This window comes from Patiria miniata, unplaced genomic scaffold (genome assembly GCF_015706575.1).
Source record: "Patiria miniata isolate m_02_andy unplaced genomic scaffold, ASM1570657v1 HiC_scaffold_18, whole genome shotgun sequence".
NCBI lineage: Eukaryota > Metazoa > Echinodermata > Asteroidea > Valvatida > Asterinidae > Patiria > Patiria miniata.
Window position 1 is genome coordinate 3030743 of NW_024037056.1, and position 23479 is coordinate 3054221.

The 23479-nt window shown below is 37.8% G+C and overlaps 1 protein-coding gene across 2 annotated transcripts in view; it reads right to left on the reverse strand.

The window, feature by feature from the left end:
• Nucleotides 1–9264: 9264 nt before the first annotated feature.
• Nucleotides 9265–23479, reverse strand: part of LOC119724224 (protein Ycf2-like) — a 39789-nt gene continuing 25574 nt past the window's right edge. Inside the window, exons 1-8 of one of the 2 annotated variants that reach the window (XM_038195173.1) lie at nt 19782–19955; nt 18742–19481; nt 18091–18333; nt 16010–16225; nt 15326–15550; nt 13970–14106; nt 12987–13191; nt 9265–12195 (exon numbers count right to left, since the gene is read on the reverse strand). In XM_038195173.1, the coding sequence (XP_038051101.1) occupies nt 12988–13191; nt 13970–14106; nt 15326–15550; nt 16010–16225; nt 18091–18333; nt 18742–19438 (1722 nt within the window). In that variant the 5' untranslated portion in view covers nt 19439–19481; nt 19782–19955 and the 3' untranslated portion in view covers nt 9265–12195; nt 12987. Of the gene's footprint in view, nt 12196–12986; nt 13192–13969; nt 14107–15325; nt 15551–16009; nt 16226–18090; nt 18334–18741; nt 19482–19781; nt 19956–23479 lie in introns of those variants that run through there. The other variant, XM_038195175.1, reaches the window with a different exon arrangement.

Genomic DNA, 23479 nt, shown 5'->3' on the forward strand with positions numbered 1-23479 from the left:
TGACCGTAACAATACAGGGTTTTATTTGCGACAAGTACAATCCTAATGGAAGTCAACATGGATTTTTAACTTGTTTAAAACACTAGATTGTTACGATCATATCATATTTATAGCTCCACGGTTTCTCACACCATTCAAACTACTTATGCTACACATCGTGAAAACTAATTGCACCAAATTTCAATTTAATCCATTTTGTATTTTTTGAGTAGTTCATCGGAAACGAGGTTGTTCTTTTTGTTCAGTTGTGCAGCATCCGTGTTGATGCGTTGTTGAGACCACTATTTATGTGGCGCGCCCTCTTTTATAGTGGTCTCGATCTCCACCACCAAACTCGATTTGGGGCCAACAATTCAAGAAATACACCTTACATTAAATTGAATTTTCGCACACTCATTTGTCATGATGTTTGACATCAAAAGATTTAATTTCATAAAAAAACCGTCAAATAAGGGTTTTATTTGCGACAAGTATAATCCTCAGGCCAAAAAAAAAAAGTCTCCGGTTTCTGGTATGGAGCTTGCATCATCTGGATGCAAGAGAACCATCAATCCATACTCTAACACGCACATTTTTGAAGATTGGGGCAAAAATCGTCATTTTTTTGAAAAAAAGAAAGGATTTTTTAAATAGATTTTACCTCAAATGTTCGACAGAATTTCCCCTTTAATAGCACATCTGTCCAGAAATCGATTTGGAATGCGTTCTAGGGCCTTGAAGGCGTCTTTCTAAAAACTTTCAAGTTATTTCATTTTTTGGCCAAAATTGAAAAAAAATGCAAGGGGTTAACCTTACTTTTTTAGTCAAAATTGGCCAAAAATTGACTTTTCTCAAAACAATGCAGATAATAATCTGGATGCAAGAGGAACATCAATCCATACTCTAACACGCACATTTTTGAAGATTTAGGCAAAAATCGTAATTTTTTCGAGAAAAAGAAATGAATTATTAAAGTGATTTTACCTCAAATGTTCCACGCAATTTCCCGTTTAATAGCACATCTGTCCAGAAATCGATTTGGAATGGGTTCTAGGGCCCTTAAGGCATTTTTCTAGTAACTTTCAAGACAATTCATTTTTTGGCCAAAATTGAAAAAAATGTAAGGGGTTAACCTTACATTTTTAGTCAAATCGGCCAAAAATTGACTTTTATCAAAACAAGGCAGAAATTCAACTGGATGCAAGAGGAACATCAATGAATACTCCAACACGCATAATTTGGAAGATTTGGGCAAAAATCATCAATTTTTGGAGAATAAATAAATATTTTTTGAGCGATTAGACCTTAATTTTTCGACGGAATTTCCCCTTTAATAGCACATCTGTCCAGCAATCGATTCAAAATGGGTTCTAGGGCCCTTAAGGCATCTTTCTAGCAATTTTCAGAAATTTCATTTTTTGGCCAAAATTGAAAAAAATGTAAGGGGTTAGCCTTACATTTTTAGTCAAAATCGGCCAAAAATTGACTTTTCTCAAAACAAAGCAGAAATTCATCTGGGTGCAAGAGGAACATCAATCAATACTCTAACAAGCATAATTTGGAAGATTTGGGCAAAAATCATCAATTTTTGGAGAAAAAATAAAAAAAATTGAGTTTTTGAATTTTTTGAATTTTTTAATTTTTCGACAATATTTCCCCTTGAATAATACATCTGTCCAGCAATCGATTTGGAATGCGTTCTAGGGCCCTTAAGGCATCTTTCTAGTACCTTTCAAGAAATTTCATTTTTTGGCCAAAAGTGAAAAAAATGTAAGGGGTTAGCCTTACATTTTTAGTCAAAATCGGCCAAAAATTGACTTTTCTCAAAACAAAGCAGAAATTCATCTGGAAGCAAGAGGAACATCAATCAATACTCTAACACGCATAATTTGGAAGATTTGGGTAAAAATCATCAATTTTTGGAGAAAAAATAAATATTTTTTGAGTGATTTGACCTCAAATGTTAGACGGAATTTCCCCTTGAATAGCACATCTGTCCAGCAATCGATTTGGAATGCGTTCTAGGGCCCTTAAGGCATCTTTCTAGCACCTTTCAAGACATTTCATTATATGGCCACAATTGAAAAAAATGTAAGGGGTTAGCCTTACTTTTTTAGTAAAAATTGGCCAATTATTGACTTTCTCAAAACAAGGCAGAAATTCATCTGGGTGCAAGAGGAACATCAATCAATACTCTGACAAGCATAATTTGGAAGATTTTTGCAAAAATCATCAATTTTTAGAGAAAAAATAAATATTTTTTGAGCGATTAGTCCTTAATTTTTCGACGGTATTTCCCCTTGAATAGTACATCTGTCCAGCAATCGGTTTGGAATGCGTTCTAGGGCCCTTAAGGCATCTTTCTAGCAACTTTCAAGAAATTTCATTTTTTGGCCAAAATTGAAAAAAATGTAAGGGGTTAGCCTTACATTTTTAGTCAAAATCGGCCAAAAATTGACTTTTCTCAAAACAAGGTAGAAATTCATCTGGAAGCAAGAGGAACATCAATCAATACTCTAACACGCATAATTTGGAAGATTCGGGTAACAATCATCAATTTTTGGAGAAAAAATAAATATTTTTTGAGCGATTTGAATTTTAATTTTCGACGGTATTTCCCCTTGAATAGTACATCTGTCCAGCAATCGATTTGGAATGCGTTCTAGGGCCCTTAAGGCATCTTTCTAGCTCCTTTCAAGAAATTTCATTTTTTGGCCAAAATTGAAAAAAATGTAAGGGGTTAGCCTTACATTTTTAGTCAAAATCGGCCAAAAATTGACTTTTCTCAAAACAAAGCAGAAATTCATCTGGGTGCAAGAGGAACATCAATCAATACTCTAACAAGCATAATTTGGAAGATTTGGGCAAAAATCATCAATTTTTGGAGAAAAAATAAAAAAAAATTGAGTTTTTGAATTTTTTGAATTTTTTAATTTTTCGACAGTATTTCCCCTTGAATAATACATCTGTCCAGCAATCGATTTGGAATGCGTTCTAGGGCCCTTAAGGCATCTTTCTAGCTCCTTTCAAGAAATTTCATTTTTTGGCCAAAATTGAAAAAAATGTAAGGGGTTAGCCTTACATTTTTAGTCAAAATCGGCCAAAAATTGACTTTTCTCAAAACAAAGCAGAAATTCATCTGGAAGCAAGAGGAACATCAATCAATACTCTAACACGCATAATTTGGAAGATTTGGGTAAAAATCATCAATTGTTGGAGAAAAAATAAATATTTTTTGAGTGATTTGACCTCAAATGTTAGACGGAATTTCCCCTTGAATAGCACATCTGTCCAGCAATCGATTTGGAATGCGTTCTAGGGCCCTTAAGGCATCTTTCTAGCACCTTTCAAGACATTTCATTATATGGCCACAATTGAAAAAAATGTAAGGGGTTAGCCTTACTTTTTTAGTAAAAATTGGCCAATTATTGACTTTTCTCAAAACAAGGCAGAAATTCATCTGGGTGCAAGAGGAACATCAATCAATACTCTGACAAGCATAATTTGGAAGATTTGGGCAAAAATCATCAAATTTTAGAGAAAAAATAAATAATTTTTGAGCGATTTGACCTTAATTTTTCGACGGTATTTCCCCTTGAATAGTACATCTGTCCAGCATTCGATTTGGAATGCGTTCTAGGGCCCTTAAGGCATCTTTCTAGCACCTTTCAAGAAATTTCATTTTTTGGCCAAAATTGAAAAAAATGTAAGGGGTTAGCCTTACATTTTTAGTCAAAATCGGCCAAAAATTGACTTTTCTCAAAACAAAGCAGAAATTCATCTGGAAGCAAGAGGAACATCAATCAATACTCTAACACGCATAATTTGGAAGATTTGGGTAAAAATCATCAATTTTTGGAGAAAAAATAAATATTTTTTGAGCGATTAGACCTTAATTTTTCGACGGTATTTCCCCTTGAATAGTACATCTGTCCAGCAATCGATTTGGAATGCGTTCTAGGGCCCTTAAGGCATCTTTTTAGCACCTTTCAAGAAATTTCATTTTTTTGGCCAAAATTGAAAAAAATGTAAGGGGTTAGCCTTACATTTTTAGTCAAAATCGGCCAAAAATTGACTTTTCTCAAAAGGAGGCAGAAATTCATCTGGATGCAAGAGGATCATCAATCAATACTCTAACAAACATAATTTGGAAGATTTGGGCAAAAATCATCAATTTTTGGAGAAAAAATAAATATTTTTTGAGCGATTTGAATTTTAATTTTTCGACGGTATTTCCCCTTGAATAGTACATCTGTCCAGCAATCGATTTGGAATGCGTTCTAGGGCCCTTAAGGCATCTTTCTAGCTCCTTTCAAGAAATTTCATTTTTTGGCCAAAATTGAAAAAAATGTAAGGGGTTAGCCTTACATTTTTAGTCAAAATCGGCCAAAATTTACTTTTCTCAAAAGGAGGCAGAAATTCATCTGGATGCAAGAGGATCATCAATCAATACTCTAACAAACATAATTTGGAAGATTTGGGCAAAAATCATCAATTTTTGGAGAAAAAAATAAATAATTTTTGAGCGATTTGACCTTATTTTTTTGACGGAATTTCCCCTTTAATAGCACATCTGTCCAGTAATCGATTCAAAATGGGTTCTAGGGCCCTTAAGGCATCTTTCTAGCAATTTTCAAGAAATTTCATTTTTTGGCCAAAATTGAAAAAAATGTAAGGGGTTAGCCTTACATTTTTAGTCAAAATCGGCCAAAATTGACTTTTCTCAAAACAAAGCAGAAATTCATCTGGAAGCAAGAGGAACATCAATCAATACTCTAACACGCATAATTTGGTAGATTTGTGTAAAAATCATCAAATTTTTGGAGAAAAAATAAATATTTTTTGAGCGATTTGACCTTAATTTTTCGACGGTATTTCCCCTTGAATAGTACATCTGTCCAGCAATCGATTTGGAATGCGTTCTAGGGCCCTTAAGGCATCTTTCTAGCACCTTTCAAGAAATTTCAATTTTTGGCCAAAATTGAAAAAAATGTAAGGGGTTAGCCTTACATTTTTAGTCAAAATCGGCCAAAAATTGACTTTTCTCAAAAGGAGGCAGAAATTCATCTGGATGCAAGAGGATCATCAATCAATACTCTAACACGCATAATTTGGAAGATTTGGGTAAAAATCATCAATTTTTGGAGAAAAAATAAATATTTTTTGAGCTATTAGACCTTAATTTTTCGACGGTATTTCCCCTTGAATAGTACATCTGTCCAGCAATCGATTTGGAATGCGTTCTAGGGCCCTTAAGGCATCTTTCTAGCACCTTTCAAGAAATTTCATTTTTTTTGGCCAAAATTGAAAAAAATGTAAGGGGTTAGCCTTACATTTTTAGTCAAAATCGGCCAAAAATTGACTTTTCTCAAAAGGAGGCAGAAATTCATCTGGATGCAAGAGGATCATCAATCAATACTCTAACAAACATAATTTGGAAGATTTGGGCAAAAATCTTCAATTTTTGGAGAAAAAAATAAATAATTTTTGAGCGATTTGACCTTAATTTTTCGACGGAATTTCCCCTTTAATAGCACATCTGTCCAGCAATCGATTCAAAATGGGTTCTAGGGCCCTTAAGGCATCTTTCTAGCAATTTTCAAGAAATTTCATTTGTTGGCCAAAATTGAAAAAAATGTAAGGGGTTAGCCTTACATTTTTAGTCAAAATCGGCCAAAAATTGACTTTTCTCAAAACAAAGCAGAAATTCATCTGGAAGCAAGAGGAACATCAATCAATACTCTAACAAGCATAATTTGGAAGATTTGGGCAAAATCATCAATTTTTGGAGAAAAAATAAATATTTTTTGAGTTTTTGAATTTTTTGAATTTTTTAATTTTTCGACAATATTTCCCCTTGAATAATACATCTGTCCAGCAATCGATTCAAAATGGGTTCTAGGGCCCTGAAGGCATCTTTCTAGCAATTTTCAAGAAATTTAATTTTTTGGCCAAAATTGAAAAAAAATGTAAGGGGTTAGCCTTACATTTTTAGTCAAAATCGGCCAAAAATTGACTTTTCTCAAAACAACGCAGAAATTCATCTGGAAGCAAGAGGAACATCTATCAATACTCTAACAAGCATAGTTTGGAAGATTTGGGCAAAAATCATCAATTTTTGGAGAAAAAATTAATATTTTTTGAGCGATTAGACCTTAATTTTTCGACGGTATTTCCCCTTGAATAGTACATCTGTCCAGCAATCGGTTTGGAATGCGTTCTAGGGCCCTTAAGGCATCTTTCTAGCAACTTTCAAGAAATTTCATTTTTTGGCCAAAATTGAAAAAAATGTAAGGGGTTAGCCTTACATTTTTAGTCAAAATCGGCCAAAAATTGACTTTTCTCAAAAGGAGGCAGAAATTCATCTGGATGCAAGAGGATCATCAATCAATACTCTAACAAACATAATTTGGAAGATTTGGGCAAAATCATCAATTTTTGGAGAAAAAATAAATATTTTTTGAGTTTTTGAATTTTTTGAATTTTTTAATTTTTCGACAATATTTCCCCTTGAATAATACATCTGTCCAGCAATCGATTTGGAATGCGTTCTAGGGCCCTTAAGGCATCTTTCTAGCAATTTTCAAGAAATTTCATTTTTTGGCCAAAATTGAAAAAAATGTAAGGGGTTAGCCTTACATTTTTAGTCAAAATCGGCCAAAAATTGACTTTTCTCAAAACAAAGCAGAAATTCATCTGGAAGCAAGAGGAACATCAATCAATACTCTAACAAGCATAATTTGGAAGATTTGGGCAAAATCATCAATTTTTGGAGAAAAAATAAATATTTTTTGAGTTTTTGAATTTTTTGAATTTTTTAATTTTTCGACAATATTTCCCCTTGAATAATACATCTGTCCAGCAATCGATTTGGAATGCGTTCTAGGGCCCTTAAGGCATCTTTCTAGCAATTTTCAAGAAATTTCATTTTTTGGCCAAAATTGAAAAAAATGTAAGGGGTTAGCCTTACATTTTTAGTCAAAATCGGCCAAAAATTGACTTTTCTCAAAACAAAGCAGAAATTCATCTGGAAGCAAGAGGAACATCAATCAATACTCTAACAAGCATAATTTGGAAGATTTGGGCAAAATCATCAATTTTTGGAGAAAAAATAAATATTTTTTGAGTTTTTGAATTTTTTGAATTTTTTAATTTTTCGACAATATTTCCCCTTGAATAATACATCTGTCCAGCAATCGATTTGGAATGCGTTCTAGGGCCCTTAAGGCATCTTTCTAGCACCTTTCCAGAAATTTCATTTTTTTGCCATAATTGAAAAAATGTAAGGGGTTAGCCTTACTTTTTTAGTCAAAATCGGCCAAAAATTGACTTTTCTCAAAACAAAGCAGAAATTCATCTGGAAGCAAGAGGAACATCAATCAATACTCTAACACGCATAATTTGGAAGATTTGGGTAACAATCATCAATTTTTGGAGAAAAAATAAATATTTTTTGAGCGATTTGACTTTAATTTTTCGACGGTATTTCCCCTTGAATAGTACATCTGTCAAGCAATCGATTTGGAATGCGTTCTAGGGCCCTTAAGGCATCTTTCTAGCACCTTTCAAGAAATTTCATTTTTTGACCAAAATTGAAAAAAATGTAAGGGGTTAGCCTTACATTTTTAGTCAAAATCGGCCAAAAATTGACTTTTCTCAAAAGGAGGCAGAAATTCATCTGGATGCAAGAGGATCATCAATCAATACTCTTACAAACATAATTTGGAAGATTTGGCCAAAAATCATCAATTTTTGGAGAAAAAAATAAATAATTTTTGAGCGATTTGACCTTAATTTTTCGACGGAATTTCCCCTTTAATAGCACATCTGTCCAGCAATCGATTCAAAATGGGTTCTAGGGCCCTTAAGGCATCTTTCTAGCAATTTTCAAGAAATTTAATTTTTTGGCCAAAATTGAAAAAAAATGTAAGGGGTTAGCCTTACATTTTTAGTCAAAATCGGCCAAAAATTGACTTTTCTCAAAACAAAGCAGAAATTCATCTGGGTGCAAGAGGAACATCAATCAATACTCTAACAAGCATAATTTGGAAGATTTGGGCAAAAATCATCAATTTTTGGAGAAAAAATAAAAAAAATTTGAGTTTTTGAATTTTTTGAATTTTTTAATTTTTCGACAATATTTCCCCTTGAATAATACATCTGTCCAGCAATCGATTCAAAATGGGTTCTAGGGCCCTGAAGGCATCTTTCTAGCAATTTTCAAGAAATTTAATTTTTTGGCCAAAATTGAAAAAAAATGTAAGGGGTTAGCCTTACATTTTTAGTCAAAATCGGCCAAAAATTGACTTTTCTCAAAACAAAGCAGAAATTCATCTGGAAGCAAGAGGAACATCAATCAATACTCTAACACGCATAGTTTGGAAGATTTGGGCAAAAATCATCAATTTTTGGAGAAAAAATTAATATTTTTTGAGCGATTAGACCTTAATTTTTCGACGGTATTTCCCCTTGAATAGTACATCTGTCCAGCAATCGGTTTGGAATGCGTTCTAGGGCCCTTAAGGCATCTTTCTAGCAACTTTCAAGAAATTTCATTTTTTGGCCAAAATTGAAAAAAATGTAAGGGGTTAGCCTTACATTTTTAGTCAAAATCGGCCAAAAATTGACTTTTCTCAAAACAAAGCAGAAATTCATCTGGAAGCAAGAGGAACATCAATCAATACTCTAACAAACATAATTTGGAAGATTTGGGCAAAAATCATCAATTTTTGGAGAAAAAAATAAATAATTTTTGAGCGATTTGACCTTAATTTTTCGACGGTATTTCCCCTTTAATAGCACATCTGTCCAGCAATCGATTGAAAATGGGTTCTAGAGACCTGCAGGCATCTTTCTAGCAACTTTCAAGAAATTTCATTTTGTGGCCGCAATTGAAAAAAATGTAAGGGGTTAGCCTTACATTTTTAGTCAAAATCGGCAAAAAATTGACTTTTCTCAAAACAAGGCAGAAATTCATCTGGATGCAAGAGGAACATCATGTTGGTTCCTTTAGCATGAAATGTTCCAAGCCATCTATTTTCATTTCACGGTACATTTATCAATTTTCAAAAGTTGATGTGAATGAATTTCATCAGACGATGTTGAGTGTAACTTGGGACACCTGCATTGTTTTCACAACTTCAAAAGTTGCGAGTCATGATTTGATTCAATAAACCATTTAAAGAAATGAATGAATTATGACGTGGCCCTACGTTAATCCTATTTGTTAAGGGAAGGTCAGTTATTTGTTGGGAGTGAACAAAACAAGCATACCATCCAAGTAACTTAAGAGGGATAAGAAGTTTTTATTCTTTTTTATTATTATTGCGATAACAAAGTTTGCACATTTTGGTTCTTTAACATTATATCAATATTAAGCATACACATCTCTCCACAGCCGCATGGTTAAAAACTTGAAATAAACAGTCGGTGCAAGTATTGCATTATTAATTCTCACAAAATGCCCGGAATGTCAAGCCGTGTCAAGTCTAAAAATTTGATTGTACAACACACAGTATTCACTTAGTGCACACTGACCTCTCTATACTAACAGGACTGTCGGCTACATATGAACTGAGTTTGAATTAAATTGAATAATGTACCTTGACGCCACCAATCAGCCACCATACTGCGCATGCGTCATGGTTAAGCCAAGATGGCTGCGGCTGCTTCAAGGGTGCAGTGCACTAATTCAAGTGAGAACTTCTACGCAAGCTCGTTAGTAGGGCCTCACAACCTCTTTTGAAAATGGAGACCGTTTGGCTTTTGAACAATGCAATGGTGTAAATATAGCCAAGGACCAACTCCCTTGTTTTGGGGCTTCCATTTGAGGGCAGGCTTGATGAAATTACGGTTGAAAAATGGGTCCGATTTGCCTGATAAAGTGGAAGGATGCCACTTGTAAAATGGCTACATGCAGGCTTGGGTACTCACATTTTGGAAGGTGATTCTGTTTTGGTGTGAAAATTTAAAAATGTAATAGGCTATTCTACCCAAAATTGAAAAAAAAGAAGAAAAAAAAGATGGAGGACAAGACAATAAGTTCATTTTGTTTGAGATACCCCAGTGATGTCGGCTTGCATGTTATTTAGCCCTGAACTGTACACTGTTTTCAATGGGTCCTGAATTAGTTCAGTGCACCCTCAATGCGCGCGCATCGTCAGCCATTCCAGTAAGTACACTGAGGCAGTAACAGTGCAGCATGTACTCCATGGGCGGACTACAGACGCAATGTGTTTTCTGTCGGACCTCAAGCTTCTTTTCAACAGTTTTTAATCGTAAAAAAGCCAGTGAACACAGGCTATGAAATCTCGCGGTATCTCTTTCCCCTGAATGAAAAATTAAAAAATTCTGGTGGTGCATGTGTCCAATAGACAATTGGGTTACGTTGATTTAAATGGGAAAAATCCCGATGGCCGCAATAGTCTTAGTATACTATAGGGCAAACTAGCTAGCGCTGCAAAAAGGCAAATCTCCAAATTAGCACGACTGTAGAAGTTTAGGGTTGGTCTATGTTCTGGGGTTATTCAAAAATGAATAACGCACATGTTACAAAAATGACAAGTGATATTTTGCCTTACAATGACCATGAACAAAAAAAATCGGTTTAAGCAAAAACTAAATGTACCATTGGATAGTTAGTGCGTTCTCATAGGCGCACACAGATGAAACTGAGAACATGCATATATTCATCGTCAATAATTATAGAATTGAGATGATTGAATAATCGTATAAAATGAAGCTATCTTACTTTCCCCTCAAAACTGTACCTTCAGTGACTCTGTTTTTAGTTGTACTTATTTACCATGATTGTGGAAGTTATGGCGGATTATTTAATCAACACTCTGTTGTTTAGAGTTTTTTTGTGTATTTATGTCATAATTGTTGTTGTATAAGCATACTTTTGATACCATTTCGTTTTAGATGAACGATACATTTGTCAAAAATTATTTTTTCTCAAAAAATAATAAATATGCATAAACTGTATGATTGTTGCTCTAAGGCTTAATAAATGTAAATATTAGCTCTGTTTAATACAAACTTTATGACAATTCTTACATCTACAATACATAATGATTATCTACTATCATGCCAATTAATTTGTTAAACAATGAGAATAAATCAGGCAGGATCCACACGGAAACAAATAATTTACGAACAAATGACGCCTTAAGTACATGTCGAAGATAATCATCTTCTTTTCTTGACATCAAAACGGCGATTTATCATAAACATGTTCAATAAGCGTGATGCCTTGCTGATGTGCATAAACGATAGCTGCCACAGGACAAAATTTCGAAAGACAAAAATAAATAGCGAAGTGGCAAGCAGGTGACATATTGTAAAAAGACATTATCAAAATGTTCACCAGTGTTTAAAAACAACATTATTTGAACCGTCTTCCACATGATATTGCACGAACTTTAGCATTCATAAATATTCATAACATTGCACATTGAACATCACGTTTGAGGGTTTCTACATTTTGACTATTAAATAACTGAACAAATTTGATATGTTATCTTCCAATACATAGGACTGCACTTAAATTAACCTTAAAAAAAATTCGTGGAAATGGAATGTATATAATCTACTAACCTCCTTAGTATTTCCCCTGGATAAATAGCTTGGGTGCATTGCGAACATTTCACGGAATACGACATTTACTTTTGGGGAACTCCGTAACATGTATACATAATGTATGTTCTTTATTAGCTGACAATTAATACTAAGAGTTAGACGTCATGTGACATTCACCTTCCAAAAAATTACTAAATCTGAAAGCGCCCTCTTGTGAAACGCGGTCTTCCGCAAGAAAGCCCGCCCTCCTTTGTTCAGCAATGTACAACTTCCCGTCTTCCAATTTTGAAAAAATAGATATAGACACCGAACAATTTCAAACAATCTATACATCCGCTTCTGTCCATATCCACACAGCACATTTGTCGTTCTTGGAACGACTCTTGTCTTTTCCAATTTAAAACCGAAAAAAAATACAACCAGCATACTCGATGGGTCATTTACAAAACAAAAATGCTTAGTAAATTGATATACGACAACATTATTTGTATGCATAATTTGTCGTGGTTTCTTGTCTCCTGTTTGTTTGGTTGTGTTCACTCATCTCCAGTGAACCCTTTCAGCACGCGGCTGGGCTTGGGGCGACACTCAAGAGGAACCATACCAATTCGACACCATCACACGACATACCTAAGCCTGCAAAAATGGCGGGAGAATACAAAGTTATAAGGTTTTGTCAGTGCGTCTCTCGTTGTTGGAAGAATGAAGAATGGCGTGACAATGAACACGACCAAGTGCAAACTTTAATGAAATCATTATTCATAGAGGTTTGGAAGAGATAGAGTTGCCACAACAACTTGTCTCTTCTTGATTCAAAATGGTGTAAGTTATATTATGATTTGTTCATTTTGTTTTCGATCTCCTTTTTGTTAAGGTTCTATAAGGTTCATGGACGTTGTATGTTTTCTAACACTGGGAATAGCCTGGCGGTAACATCACTTTGAATGCTTTGGTAAGACATTTAGGGAGTTATATTTTGAAAACAAGGGGGCACACTCGTCAACTCTTTTCTAACGCGGAAGCGTCAACCTCGTGTCCACGGCATGGAGCAGTTCGGTCGCACCAGCTGCTAGTACAGACTCTGAGAACGAGGGAGCGGAACACCGGCCGCCATTTTTTGAGTGGCCATAACAAAATGATGATATACCCGGATGTGCCCGCCATGCAGTAAACACATTCATTGGCAATTCCACATTTTAACAAATTTGGTTTATAACTTATTTTTATTAAAATCGCCAATCATTAATATTTTCTAAAAAGGGAATAAATACGAACAATGATGTTCCGTGTTTCCAAATGCACTCTGTCGCACAGGTGCGCCCTCTATTTTGTTTTTATCATAATCCTATTATGGGATAAGTGTGGAAGTCTAACATTAAGTGGTCTTCGGAAGTTTATGATCATGGGCTTACAAAAACAATAATTACCTTAAACTTCTACCATGTAATTGAGTATGCAAGGGTCGGCACAGATGGGTGGGGACTCGATATCTGGGATTCTGTTGTTTCGCGCCACTAGCCAGAAGTATTTGGCGCGCTGTCGGCAGCCCGTGTCGTCTTCATCGCAGCGGGCCAACATCTCAGCTTTGTAAAGCTCGTCACACAGCGTGCTGCCCACGTCGTAATACTCGCCCTGTGGATTAAGACATCACGAGCCTTAATGATGTAGAATGATGGTAGAATGGAGGTAGAGTGATGGCACGTATGATCATTTGCTTTCCATGCATTTGTTTTTCTCGTTTCCATTAATAACACCACTCAAAATCCAAAAGACAAATTCAAACATAACCTGTTGAAGTTTTAGCTCAGTGCAGAAATTTCACTTTTCGAGAAACAAAAGTGAAGAAAACAAACAAACATGCACAGCCTTTTGATCACAAAACACGATTTCGTCAATAGAGCTTTCGTTATTTTCAGTAGTCTGTCAGTTGACTGATCATTGGAAATCACCTCATCTCCTGATTTCCTATCTTTAATGTTAACCAGGGGTTATTGCGAGGTGTGATTAAGGAGAAAATATGAATAATGATGTCAATAATAATTATGCTTAAAATGCTACTGACTCTCCTGTACTTCAGGAGTGTACAATACATAAAGCAGACTCGGGAACATGTCTAAAACGGCCATCTTGTGAATACGACAAAGTCAGGCATTTTTTAAACCACGGCTTCGCTTTCAGGGGCGGCTTTAACTCTTACTCAATAATTGTCCAGTGAGAATAAAATAATGTCCAACCAAATGGAGATAATTATATAAGGTTGAACATCACAACAAGAGGTTTCGATACTTATACAGCAGAACAAGGACTGATATTCAGATGAGGGTTCTTAGGGTTCTTAGCGGGAGTAAAAATCTCTCAGACGCCGACGCTGTAGACGAAGTCGAGATTTGACAAATCTCGTCACACTTACGCAAGCATAGCATAGCTGATGGCGATTGCAGGCACCGGCGAATAGATCCATATATCCATCCTCGCCCAGGTCGCCGTAGTTATTAACTATGTTACAGTCATCGATAAAATATTGCAGTGACGAGCACTCATCTCCATCTAACAAAAAAAAGGAGACGAAAATGGGAGAAGGGAGCGATAAGATAAAATTTTCTTCAACCCTATCAGGACTGAGAGGCACAATGTTAATGTGCCCACAAGAAATTCTTGTATGCTATGGCCAATCGGCATGAAATGTGAGGACAAATTCTGTAGGATCATGTTCAGAATTTCCATGGCAACCATTTGGAAAAACAAGTTATCTAAAGATTTGGTCATTTTGTAAAACATATGCGGGTTTTTTGCGAGTCAAAGGCCTTTTGAAAATAGTTTCATTATGATTTCCGCACATCGTTTTGTTCAAATACCCAAATTTCTCACATTGTCTTCGAATTATAAGCCCGAGTACTCGCACCACACAGCCCATTTTTACTGGTTTTATTTCGACAACACCGCATTAACATTTCAGAATACTCGCTGCATTCTCAAAGCATGAATCAAACTCCTGCACGTAGACAACTCCCGAAGCCATGATGACGTAATCCCTGAAATCGTACGTGTACAACCCAATCCTCGTCAAGTTTTACCTCCAAGAGCTCCTTGCATCATTCGCATCTTGATGGATTAGCCTTGTCCAATCATTTTCTCATCAACGGCACTGACCGACCACCTGCCAAACCGTGACTCAATTAACCTCGGAAAAGCGAGGAAAACATGCTGCTTTTTTTTTGTTTTTTGGGTGGCTCATACAGACTTTTGCCATATATTCATCGTATTGCCTCTGTCATCAGTATATGTTCCCTGTCTCGTGTCTGCTTACCATTGTAATGTCTTTGTTTGTCTGTTTGTTGGTTTTTTGTTTGTTTGTTTGTTCGTCCTGTGTTGTTTCTGTCGGCTGTTTTCCACAAGCTTCTGCTTATTAAAACAGCCCCATGCTCTATTTGCTTCTTTTATTTTGCTGTTAATTTGATATTTACTGCTTTATTGTTTAACCCTTTTCTCTAAAGTTTGTATATATATATATATATATTTTTCTCTTCATGAAGCATGGAAATAAATGTGAAGTTGAATTGAATTGAATCGAATAGCCTTACTACAGTCAACTTTTTTTTCATCAAACATGTATTTTCTTCTTCAATTCTACAAGAGCCGGAAAAAAGGAAAGAACCGCCCACTGATTGTTTGTTTTTCTGATTTCACAATTTTAAGACCTTAAGACGTTTTTCTGGATGATTTTCTTTATCAGAATTTGTACCAGCAGTTGCTATTATTGACTCACCTTCTGACCCCTCTGACGTCACTTCCTGGCTGCCCTCCTCCGTGTTAGCCGCACCCTCGAAGTATCCATCCCCCTCCTCGTCTGTTGACTCTACCCCCTCCCCTTCTATCACCCCCTCTGCCTCCTTCTCCGCCTCCTCGTCTATTTCTTGAAGGATGTCGTCCGCAACGTCTTCGATCGCCTGGTCGATCTCATTTTCTAGGAATTCCACCAGCTCATTGTACACTGTAACAACACCCAGAGAAAATTCTCTGATGAAATCTCCAAAAATAAACGAACTGCCTTTGAACTTTGCCACCAAACAAAATATGTTTAGATGCCATTCAGTCTCGTTTAGCAATGAAGAACAGAGGGCGAATTCAAGCTTAGGTTGCCTCGATTTTATAAAAACGGATCCACGTTTTTGAATGCAAACTGATTAACTTTCATGCGAGCAAAACACCAAAGATATCATGTTTTTTCCCCAATGGGGACTGGAAAAGATCTACCAACAACTGTATTATTGTATGCCAACTTCTATTCTTGGGCTGAATACTGTTGGAAACCCGTTGTGGTTATTTTAGTTCAATCGCAGCCATCACTGGAGGGCGCTCTACCCCTTGCTTGCTTGTAGGGTCCAGAACCCCCAAAATATAATAGCGTGTGCCACTAGGTATAGCGAGAAACAATGGTTAACTCTCCCACCTTCCTGCTCGACATCCTCTTCCGATCCCCCATCTCCCATCCCTGCATCCAGTACTGAAGACGTCTGGATGTCCTCATCTTCCTCAAACTCTCCTTCATCGTCTTCTGCAGCCTCACCTTCTTCCTGCATCTCCTCCTGAATCGCCTCTTTCGCAAGAGACCCGATCACACTTTCTAAGATGCGCCTTGCCCTGATCGCCTTTCTTCTCTCCTCCTCTAAAAAGATTTTAAAATTAGAGAAAATCCAAAAAAGGTTTTACAAGTGATTTGCGATGGACGTATACGTCATGCAGGCGTACGCGTGTTTACATCTAGATATGGTTTAATGACTGACACTTCTTCAAATTATTTGTTTGACAACTCATTTATAATATACTTCACTGCTAGGAACAAGTTAACGTATGAGGTTTAAAGTGACTGCCGCGTCATATACAAACAAAACGGGGTTTCAACATTTTTCTCCTAAGATGCAGGACATTATGACTTCCTCTAACCCAGACAAATGAAAAACAAAATTGTCAGTATTGCAATCCAAAACACTATGTTATCGTCGTTTCAAGACGAGAGTGTACCTTTAAACTCGAACAACAGTGAGAAATGCATAGCTTAATTTGCTCCGTAGAATATTCATCATAAATGACATCGTTAATCAATAAAACAGGGTCAGTTCGACGAAAAATGTTTTATTGTGCTTTCAGCAGCAGGTAATTCGCGTGCGGCCTACTTCATGTAAAGGGCAGAGGCCAAACAGATCTATATCCCTAAATCTTTATTCTCCGATCCTCTTCCCCCGATACACTGGGCACTTAGCAAAGTTGATGCCGTGAATCTTTCGGTTTTGCTCCTCTTTAGTTTGCAGGCCAGTGCGTCACTCGCACAAAGTCAATATCGACATCTATTATGGCTCTCGCACACGCCGGACCGACACGACCCACTTTCCCACCGAATTTGTCGTTAACAATTCACCGGGCGATCATTTGATTTTGGCCGGCCGTAGCATGCTGGCCCGCCGATGTCTGCAGGGCGAGGCGCGCCTCATGGTACCCACGTACGCCCATCCGTACACCGACATACCACAGCGCGACCCCGAAATAAAACTTTCAAGATTTGTCACCTTTGTTTAAGCCCTGGCAGAAGCTTCTATTGTCATTTGGTGGTCGGTCTGTCGGTCTGACTGTCTATCTGTCTGTTCCCAAAAATGGACCAAAATAAGCCCCCTAAGTTTCCCATAAAATATAACTACCAAATTTTAATTAAAAAAAGCAAAACAATACATTACACACTTTACAAAAATTGTTTGTAATAAGTGTGCAAATGGAGGCAAAATAATATGTACAGTAATGTTATAGTCACGTGGTATTTATCACAAATCGCTATAAATCTAGATATAAATCTAAAGTATGGTGTTCCATATGTGCCATCGGAGTCGCATTTTTCGGCGTCGCATTTTTCAGCTCTGGCAGGGATCATTGTGATAGATTTTATGCAAGACTTTCATGCAAGACGGCCAGAGCTTATTGTGCACTCGCACTTGCTTTTAAAACGCAGCCATTGAGATTCATCGATTTTCAGCTAACAGGGTTTCGTTTACCCGGAATGACTGAATGAAAACTTGGCCGAGAAATGTAGCGTTCAGAAAGCGGCAGTATTGGCTTACCGTTCCCAATTATAATATATTGCCCGTTGAGTGTTTGGTTTTGCGAGATGGAAACGCAAAACTCCCTTCCGTTTTTTTCCACGCACCGGCGCATCGTTTATTATCTTGGGCTTTTTCGCTCGGTCACGTTTCGCGACAGCTACTTACACAATTTCCGGAAAGATTCATATTTACTTATCACAAATGGTTTTGAGTTCTAAAAGTTAAATGAAAGAGCTTCTTTTACGGACATGTTGTATGCTTTTACCAAACTCGCTAAATTATGACTTTTTTCTCGAATAATAATAATTCATTTATCGTTAGACTTGCGCCTGTTAAAATATGGCTATAGCTACAGCACCAGTAGTATTAATATTGATTGAACTTAATAAAACCACGCGGTGTACGTTAACTTAAAACTACAGCCTTTCCAGTGCATCCTCACCTTCATCTTCCATTTCTTGAAGCTCCAAGATCTCAGCTGCCTCTTCCAGCAGTTCTTCTTTCTCCTCATCATCCAGGGATTCTCCAACGAAGTCCCCTGCCTCTTCCGAGCCGCCCACCATCGAATACTCGGCCCCGTAGTCCGTAAAACCCTCGCCGAAGTTCTCCGAAGCCGACTGGTCGTCTGGCTCGGCAGCTGGGTAGTTCTCCGCCTCCGAGGAGAAGAACTCAGACTCGAATGGGTCTGAAAGATATAAGAGAACAACGATTATCTACCTTCCTGTGTTCATCAACCCAACACCAATTAAGACCTTTTTTCATGCTTTTAATTTCAAGGTTTCCCGCACAGGTTTAAAGTTTCTCTGGCCGGATTTCAAGAAATATACTAACTAAAATGTAAGAAGTTTCGGGATTTTAGAATTCAATATAAAAAAAAACACATTAGTTTTGATGAATACTTTCTGAAAAAAAATGTCCGCAAATTCTTTCATAAATCATATTGCTGACAATCCTACCAAAACAGTTGTTCATCGTATTATCTACCGATGCATCATCAGACTAAAATTCCCAGCTACAGCATCGGTCCACTCATGACGAACCCTACTTTCATATCAAAAATAAATTGAAATTGATGTATGACTTAACAACTCACCTTCTTCTTCTTCCGACTGTTCTTCCTCCCTTTGCAACCTCTCCTCCTCCTCAACCAGCAGCCATTTCAGATTCTTCTCGGCATCTTCCTGGAGGACCTCCTGTGCCCAGATGTCATCCAGGATGTCATTGGCCGCCACGTCCTCCATCTCCTGCTCCACAATGTCCGCGATCGCTTCCTGTTCTTCACGCTCCATCGCCTCCTCGTAGGCCTCCTCCACTGCCTCTTCTTCTGCTGCCTCTTCTTCTTCTTCTTCCTCCTCCTCCAGGAGCGCCTCTAGGAGCTCCTGGTCGTCCAGGTCCAAGGACAAATCTTCAGGTTCCTCCTCTTGTGGTGGATAGTCCTCTTGGTTCCCCTGTGCTTCCCGGAGCAGGTAGCTGGCCAACCAAGGTGGAATGTCTAGGGTATTGTCCGCTTCGTCTCCGTATAAAAGACCACCGCCGACGTCTTGGTCTCTGTTCCAGTCGTTCTGTTGTATACCTCGCTCGTACGACTCCAGGAAATCCAACGCCTGCAGTAGTTCTTCCCTCCTGGGGAACTGGTCCCGCGCTCGGTCTCTGCTGATGGTCTCATATCCGGCCGCGGACGGGAAGGAGACTATCCTCTGCGCGTCGGACGCTGTCGGGACGCCTCCCACAAGGCACATTGCCACGACTGGTAACGCGGCCAATATCATCCGGGACGCCGTCAATTCCATAGTGTACAGAATTCTACAGGCGTTACCGTGTTTCTCTCTGGATCTGCGGCAGAATAAAGACAATTCATTTAGACTTGCAGACGACAGAGCAAACAATGATGTGTGGCATTCCTGAAACTGTTTCTATAAGTCCGTACAACTTATTTCATTTGTCAATATGTACGTTGCTGATCCTGAGGTTGACCCTTTTCAGGGCACAGGAGGCAAAATTGTCGCAAAGACAAATTTAGGGGTTTTTGACATACATCCGCACTTCAGTTTTCGTCGTTTTATCACCTAAAATCAAACCCTAACCCTTACAGCTCAAAGACAAATTTTACGCTTTAAACATATTTATACGTACTATTTCGCCAGCTTAGATTGGTAGGTTGACTAATATGTTGAGATCTAAATCACTTCCAAGGTGTCAAGGAAGGAACAGACGTGACGTCCCAAGTAACCCAAATAGCCTGGAACTTAGTTTTCAAGAAAAGCCCAACTTCATTGGAATCGTGTACTCGCAAGATTAGATATCAAAGCAATAGATATGCAGTGTAAAGTCTTTAGAGTACGAGCAAGCATAATACTCTAAAGCTGTTTAATTATCCAACACGCGAAAACTGCGAGCGCTTTTCATCTCTCACGGTCAATTAGTCTTCTTTCAAGGAACACTGAGCGCTCATTTTGCCTCTTCCCATTGTCTGGCACAAGCACAATTACCAACAGCGCTTTCCTAATGGTGCCCGCATGATTACGAATCGAGCAAACAGCGGAAGCACACTTCCTCCACCGGCGGGCATAATTGCGCGCGCGGTGCGTACGCGCGCTGCTTTTCACGAAAGAAGGTGATGTACGGTTTCAAGGAGAGGTGTTGGCGTGGCGGAGACTTGTCAGCATGAATCAGGTAGTCGAGCGGGAAATTGGTTTGTCATTGTTGACTAATACTGCTGGGTAATGCAGTGGCGGGAAAAAAAGCGCGGGAAGATGTTCGCCAATGATGAGCTCAATTGCGTGATTGGGCTGTATGTAGCCTGTATAGTGCAGTTTTACCCCAATGCCCGAACGCACGAAGGAAATTTATGCTGATTTCGTTATTGTGTCTAAGGCTCAACTGTATTGAGAACCCTATTATTTGGGGCTTATTCTTTAAATATTGACATCAAAAGCTTTAAATTACGAACCACGTATTGATGTCTAATTAAGCTCTAGAATTACGCCATTTGACACCTAGTATCTATAAATACGGCCTTCCCAAATATATCATTTCAGTAATGCACATACGGTTAATCTTGATGATATTGTACCAGTCCTTCTCTCTATAGACCGTCGTTTTGTTTACAAACATCGAGCCATTATGCTTAAATTACATACTAGACTAGCAACAGATCTCGCCAGGAACGGCTCATTACACCCTTTCATTTTAATTCCTAGTTAACCGTTGTTATAGGAAATGGTGCATGATATTTTTCGAAGACTTTCTGTTTTGCAACGATGGCCGCTCATACTTGAATTGCCACCGACCGTGTGATGAACGCACGCAGCAAGAGAAAGGTGCTTTTCAAGCACGATTTTTTTTTTTGGATTTTTTTTTTAAGTCTTCAGTTAAAACCTGCAATTTCATTGAAGCATCGACCCGGTGACATTTAAGCCAGACGAGTCTAGACACCACATTACACAATTTGAACTCATACGTAAAAGACGACCACGAGAACCCCACATGCACTTTATGATGTCCTCAGATGCCATGATTGGTACATTTTGTTAAAGTCAGGTTGGCGTAGCGGTACTTTCCTCGCCTTCCACCGCTATGACCCGGGTTCGAATCCCGCCAGGGCCAATATGTGGATTGGGTTTTCAGTCCCTACCTGATTTCGTGGGCTTTCCTCAGAATATTCCTCTGGGCTTTTCCTCCCACCTCTAAAACTGTAATTTATCTTTATTGTCTTCTCTCTACAGGTTTTTTCAGGCTTTCGGGCTACAGTGCCTAGGGCACTTTTGAGTGATCCTTGGTTTCATTACCAGAATGAAAAAAATAAAATAATAAATAAAATTAAACATTATTACGAAGACATCGCAGTTATGAAAGCTCTGGCGTCGCGAATGATTTCAAAAGAAGTCGATTTCGTAAAGTAGTTGCACGTTGGAATGGAAAGTTCATTCAGATTAGGTACAATCTCATCATCAGTGCGTTCAAGTATAGCCGCTAGCAAGTATTATTTTATGCAACCAAGTATAGTCAATGACCATAATGCACATCCGTCAGTTGGTACGCAATGGTTATCGGACTTAACTTCCCTTTTAAACAAATCCTCCAAAGCCATGAATGATGAGAGGAAAAGGCTGAATTTCATTTTACCCATCATCAGGGGTTGATTTAACACAATTAGCCTAAGGGAACAAAATTCACTTTTGGGGAACAAACTGAAAATGTAAAATTCCCTCCAGGAATTCAATTACTGGAACCTCGAGGGTTCAGATCAGTGATTTAACGCACACACCACAGCGAAACCACGCTGACTGTCGACACTGTAAAAAGTTGGGCAACTGGGTTGATAATTCGACCAACGCTGGTCGAATTATCAACTTCCTACACTCGTGGGCAAATTCTTCCCAATAGTTTGACAGTTTTTACCCAATTCAACCCAATATGAGGTAATTTCATGCCAATGTCGGGTAAATTACATTGCCCAACAGTATTTTACCCAACGTTTTTACAGTGTATAAGCTATAAGAACTTATTCCAAATCAGGTGACACATTTAGTTGTTCACGTGATATGTTTCACGCATGCGCATTATGGTCATGGACTATAGTTGGTTGCATAAAAAAATAATTACTAGCCGGTAGCATTAGATAATCCTTCACCCCTATTGGATCATTTGCTAATAAAACTTGGAAACCTGTCATTAGCGTGGAACAGGCAAATGGGTACTACCAATGCATTCAACTGATAAAGTTCCAGATGACGTCACCTAAAGTATAAAATTTAAAAAAATGCTCAGTTGTAATGCACCAATCCATTACTTAAAATATTCATTAAGCAAAATTGGAAAAATGGAAAGTTGATGTTCAGGGGAATTTGGTGTGATCTTCATACATAACGCAAAAACTGGTTATAATAGGCATTAAAATCGAGGTAACCAATCTGAATATGGGTAATCTGTCTATACTCCCAGGGTCTACTGTTGACACCGCGGTCGAAATGAAGCAGACATTGGGAACGAGGTTGCGCTTGAGTGCCCTACTGTTTAAGACCTATGACGAATAACATGATGCAGTATAGTGTCTCTTCAGTTAATCATTGACTAAGGTCGATCACTGTTTGACGAACAGCGGCAGCTCCGTTAAAGTGACTCAAGGGCGGCGGTGAATCACCTGCAGAGCGTCTCCTGCATGCATGAAATAATGGCCGAAGGGGTGGCATTTTATTCCTTTGCAAGTCTGCGATTTCCACATTATTTTTACAGGTTTTTTTTGTCTGTACTGGAACTTTTTTTTTTTTTAAACAAAGGGATATTACAATGGCTTTTTCCCACGTGCTGCATTTCAATTCCTTGCCTGGTGCATGTTTCCCTCCAACCTATGTATGATCTGTCCTGTTTCAAAACGACACCGCTTTTTCACGAAGAGACACACATGTCAAAAATTACAATTCTTTTTCGATTTCGAGTGTTTTCAGTAAATGTCGCTTTAAAGCATTGTACTTAACCTGTTTTGAGACATGCTGCTGTACGCAAAAAATCTTTTGTCTTAATTACATTAGTGATGCAAGGGGCAGGCATGGTTGATGGATGATTTACCTAATTTAACAATTAAGATGCATATGAGCTCTGAAGGCATAGGTAAATTAACTGCTTCATATACTGCTCGTCCTCGTGAAATAAAACACCGTAAAATAAGAGAGCATTTATGCTTGTGCACTTACTATTGAAACGGGTCGATTCAGGTGCCTAATATTGTAATATACAGGTCCCTAGATCACACTGCAAAGTGTTCCATTTACACCGCGGTGTCAATTTAGCAATTTGCAGTATAAAGTCCAAGCATGTTGCACGTATGATAC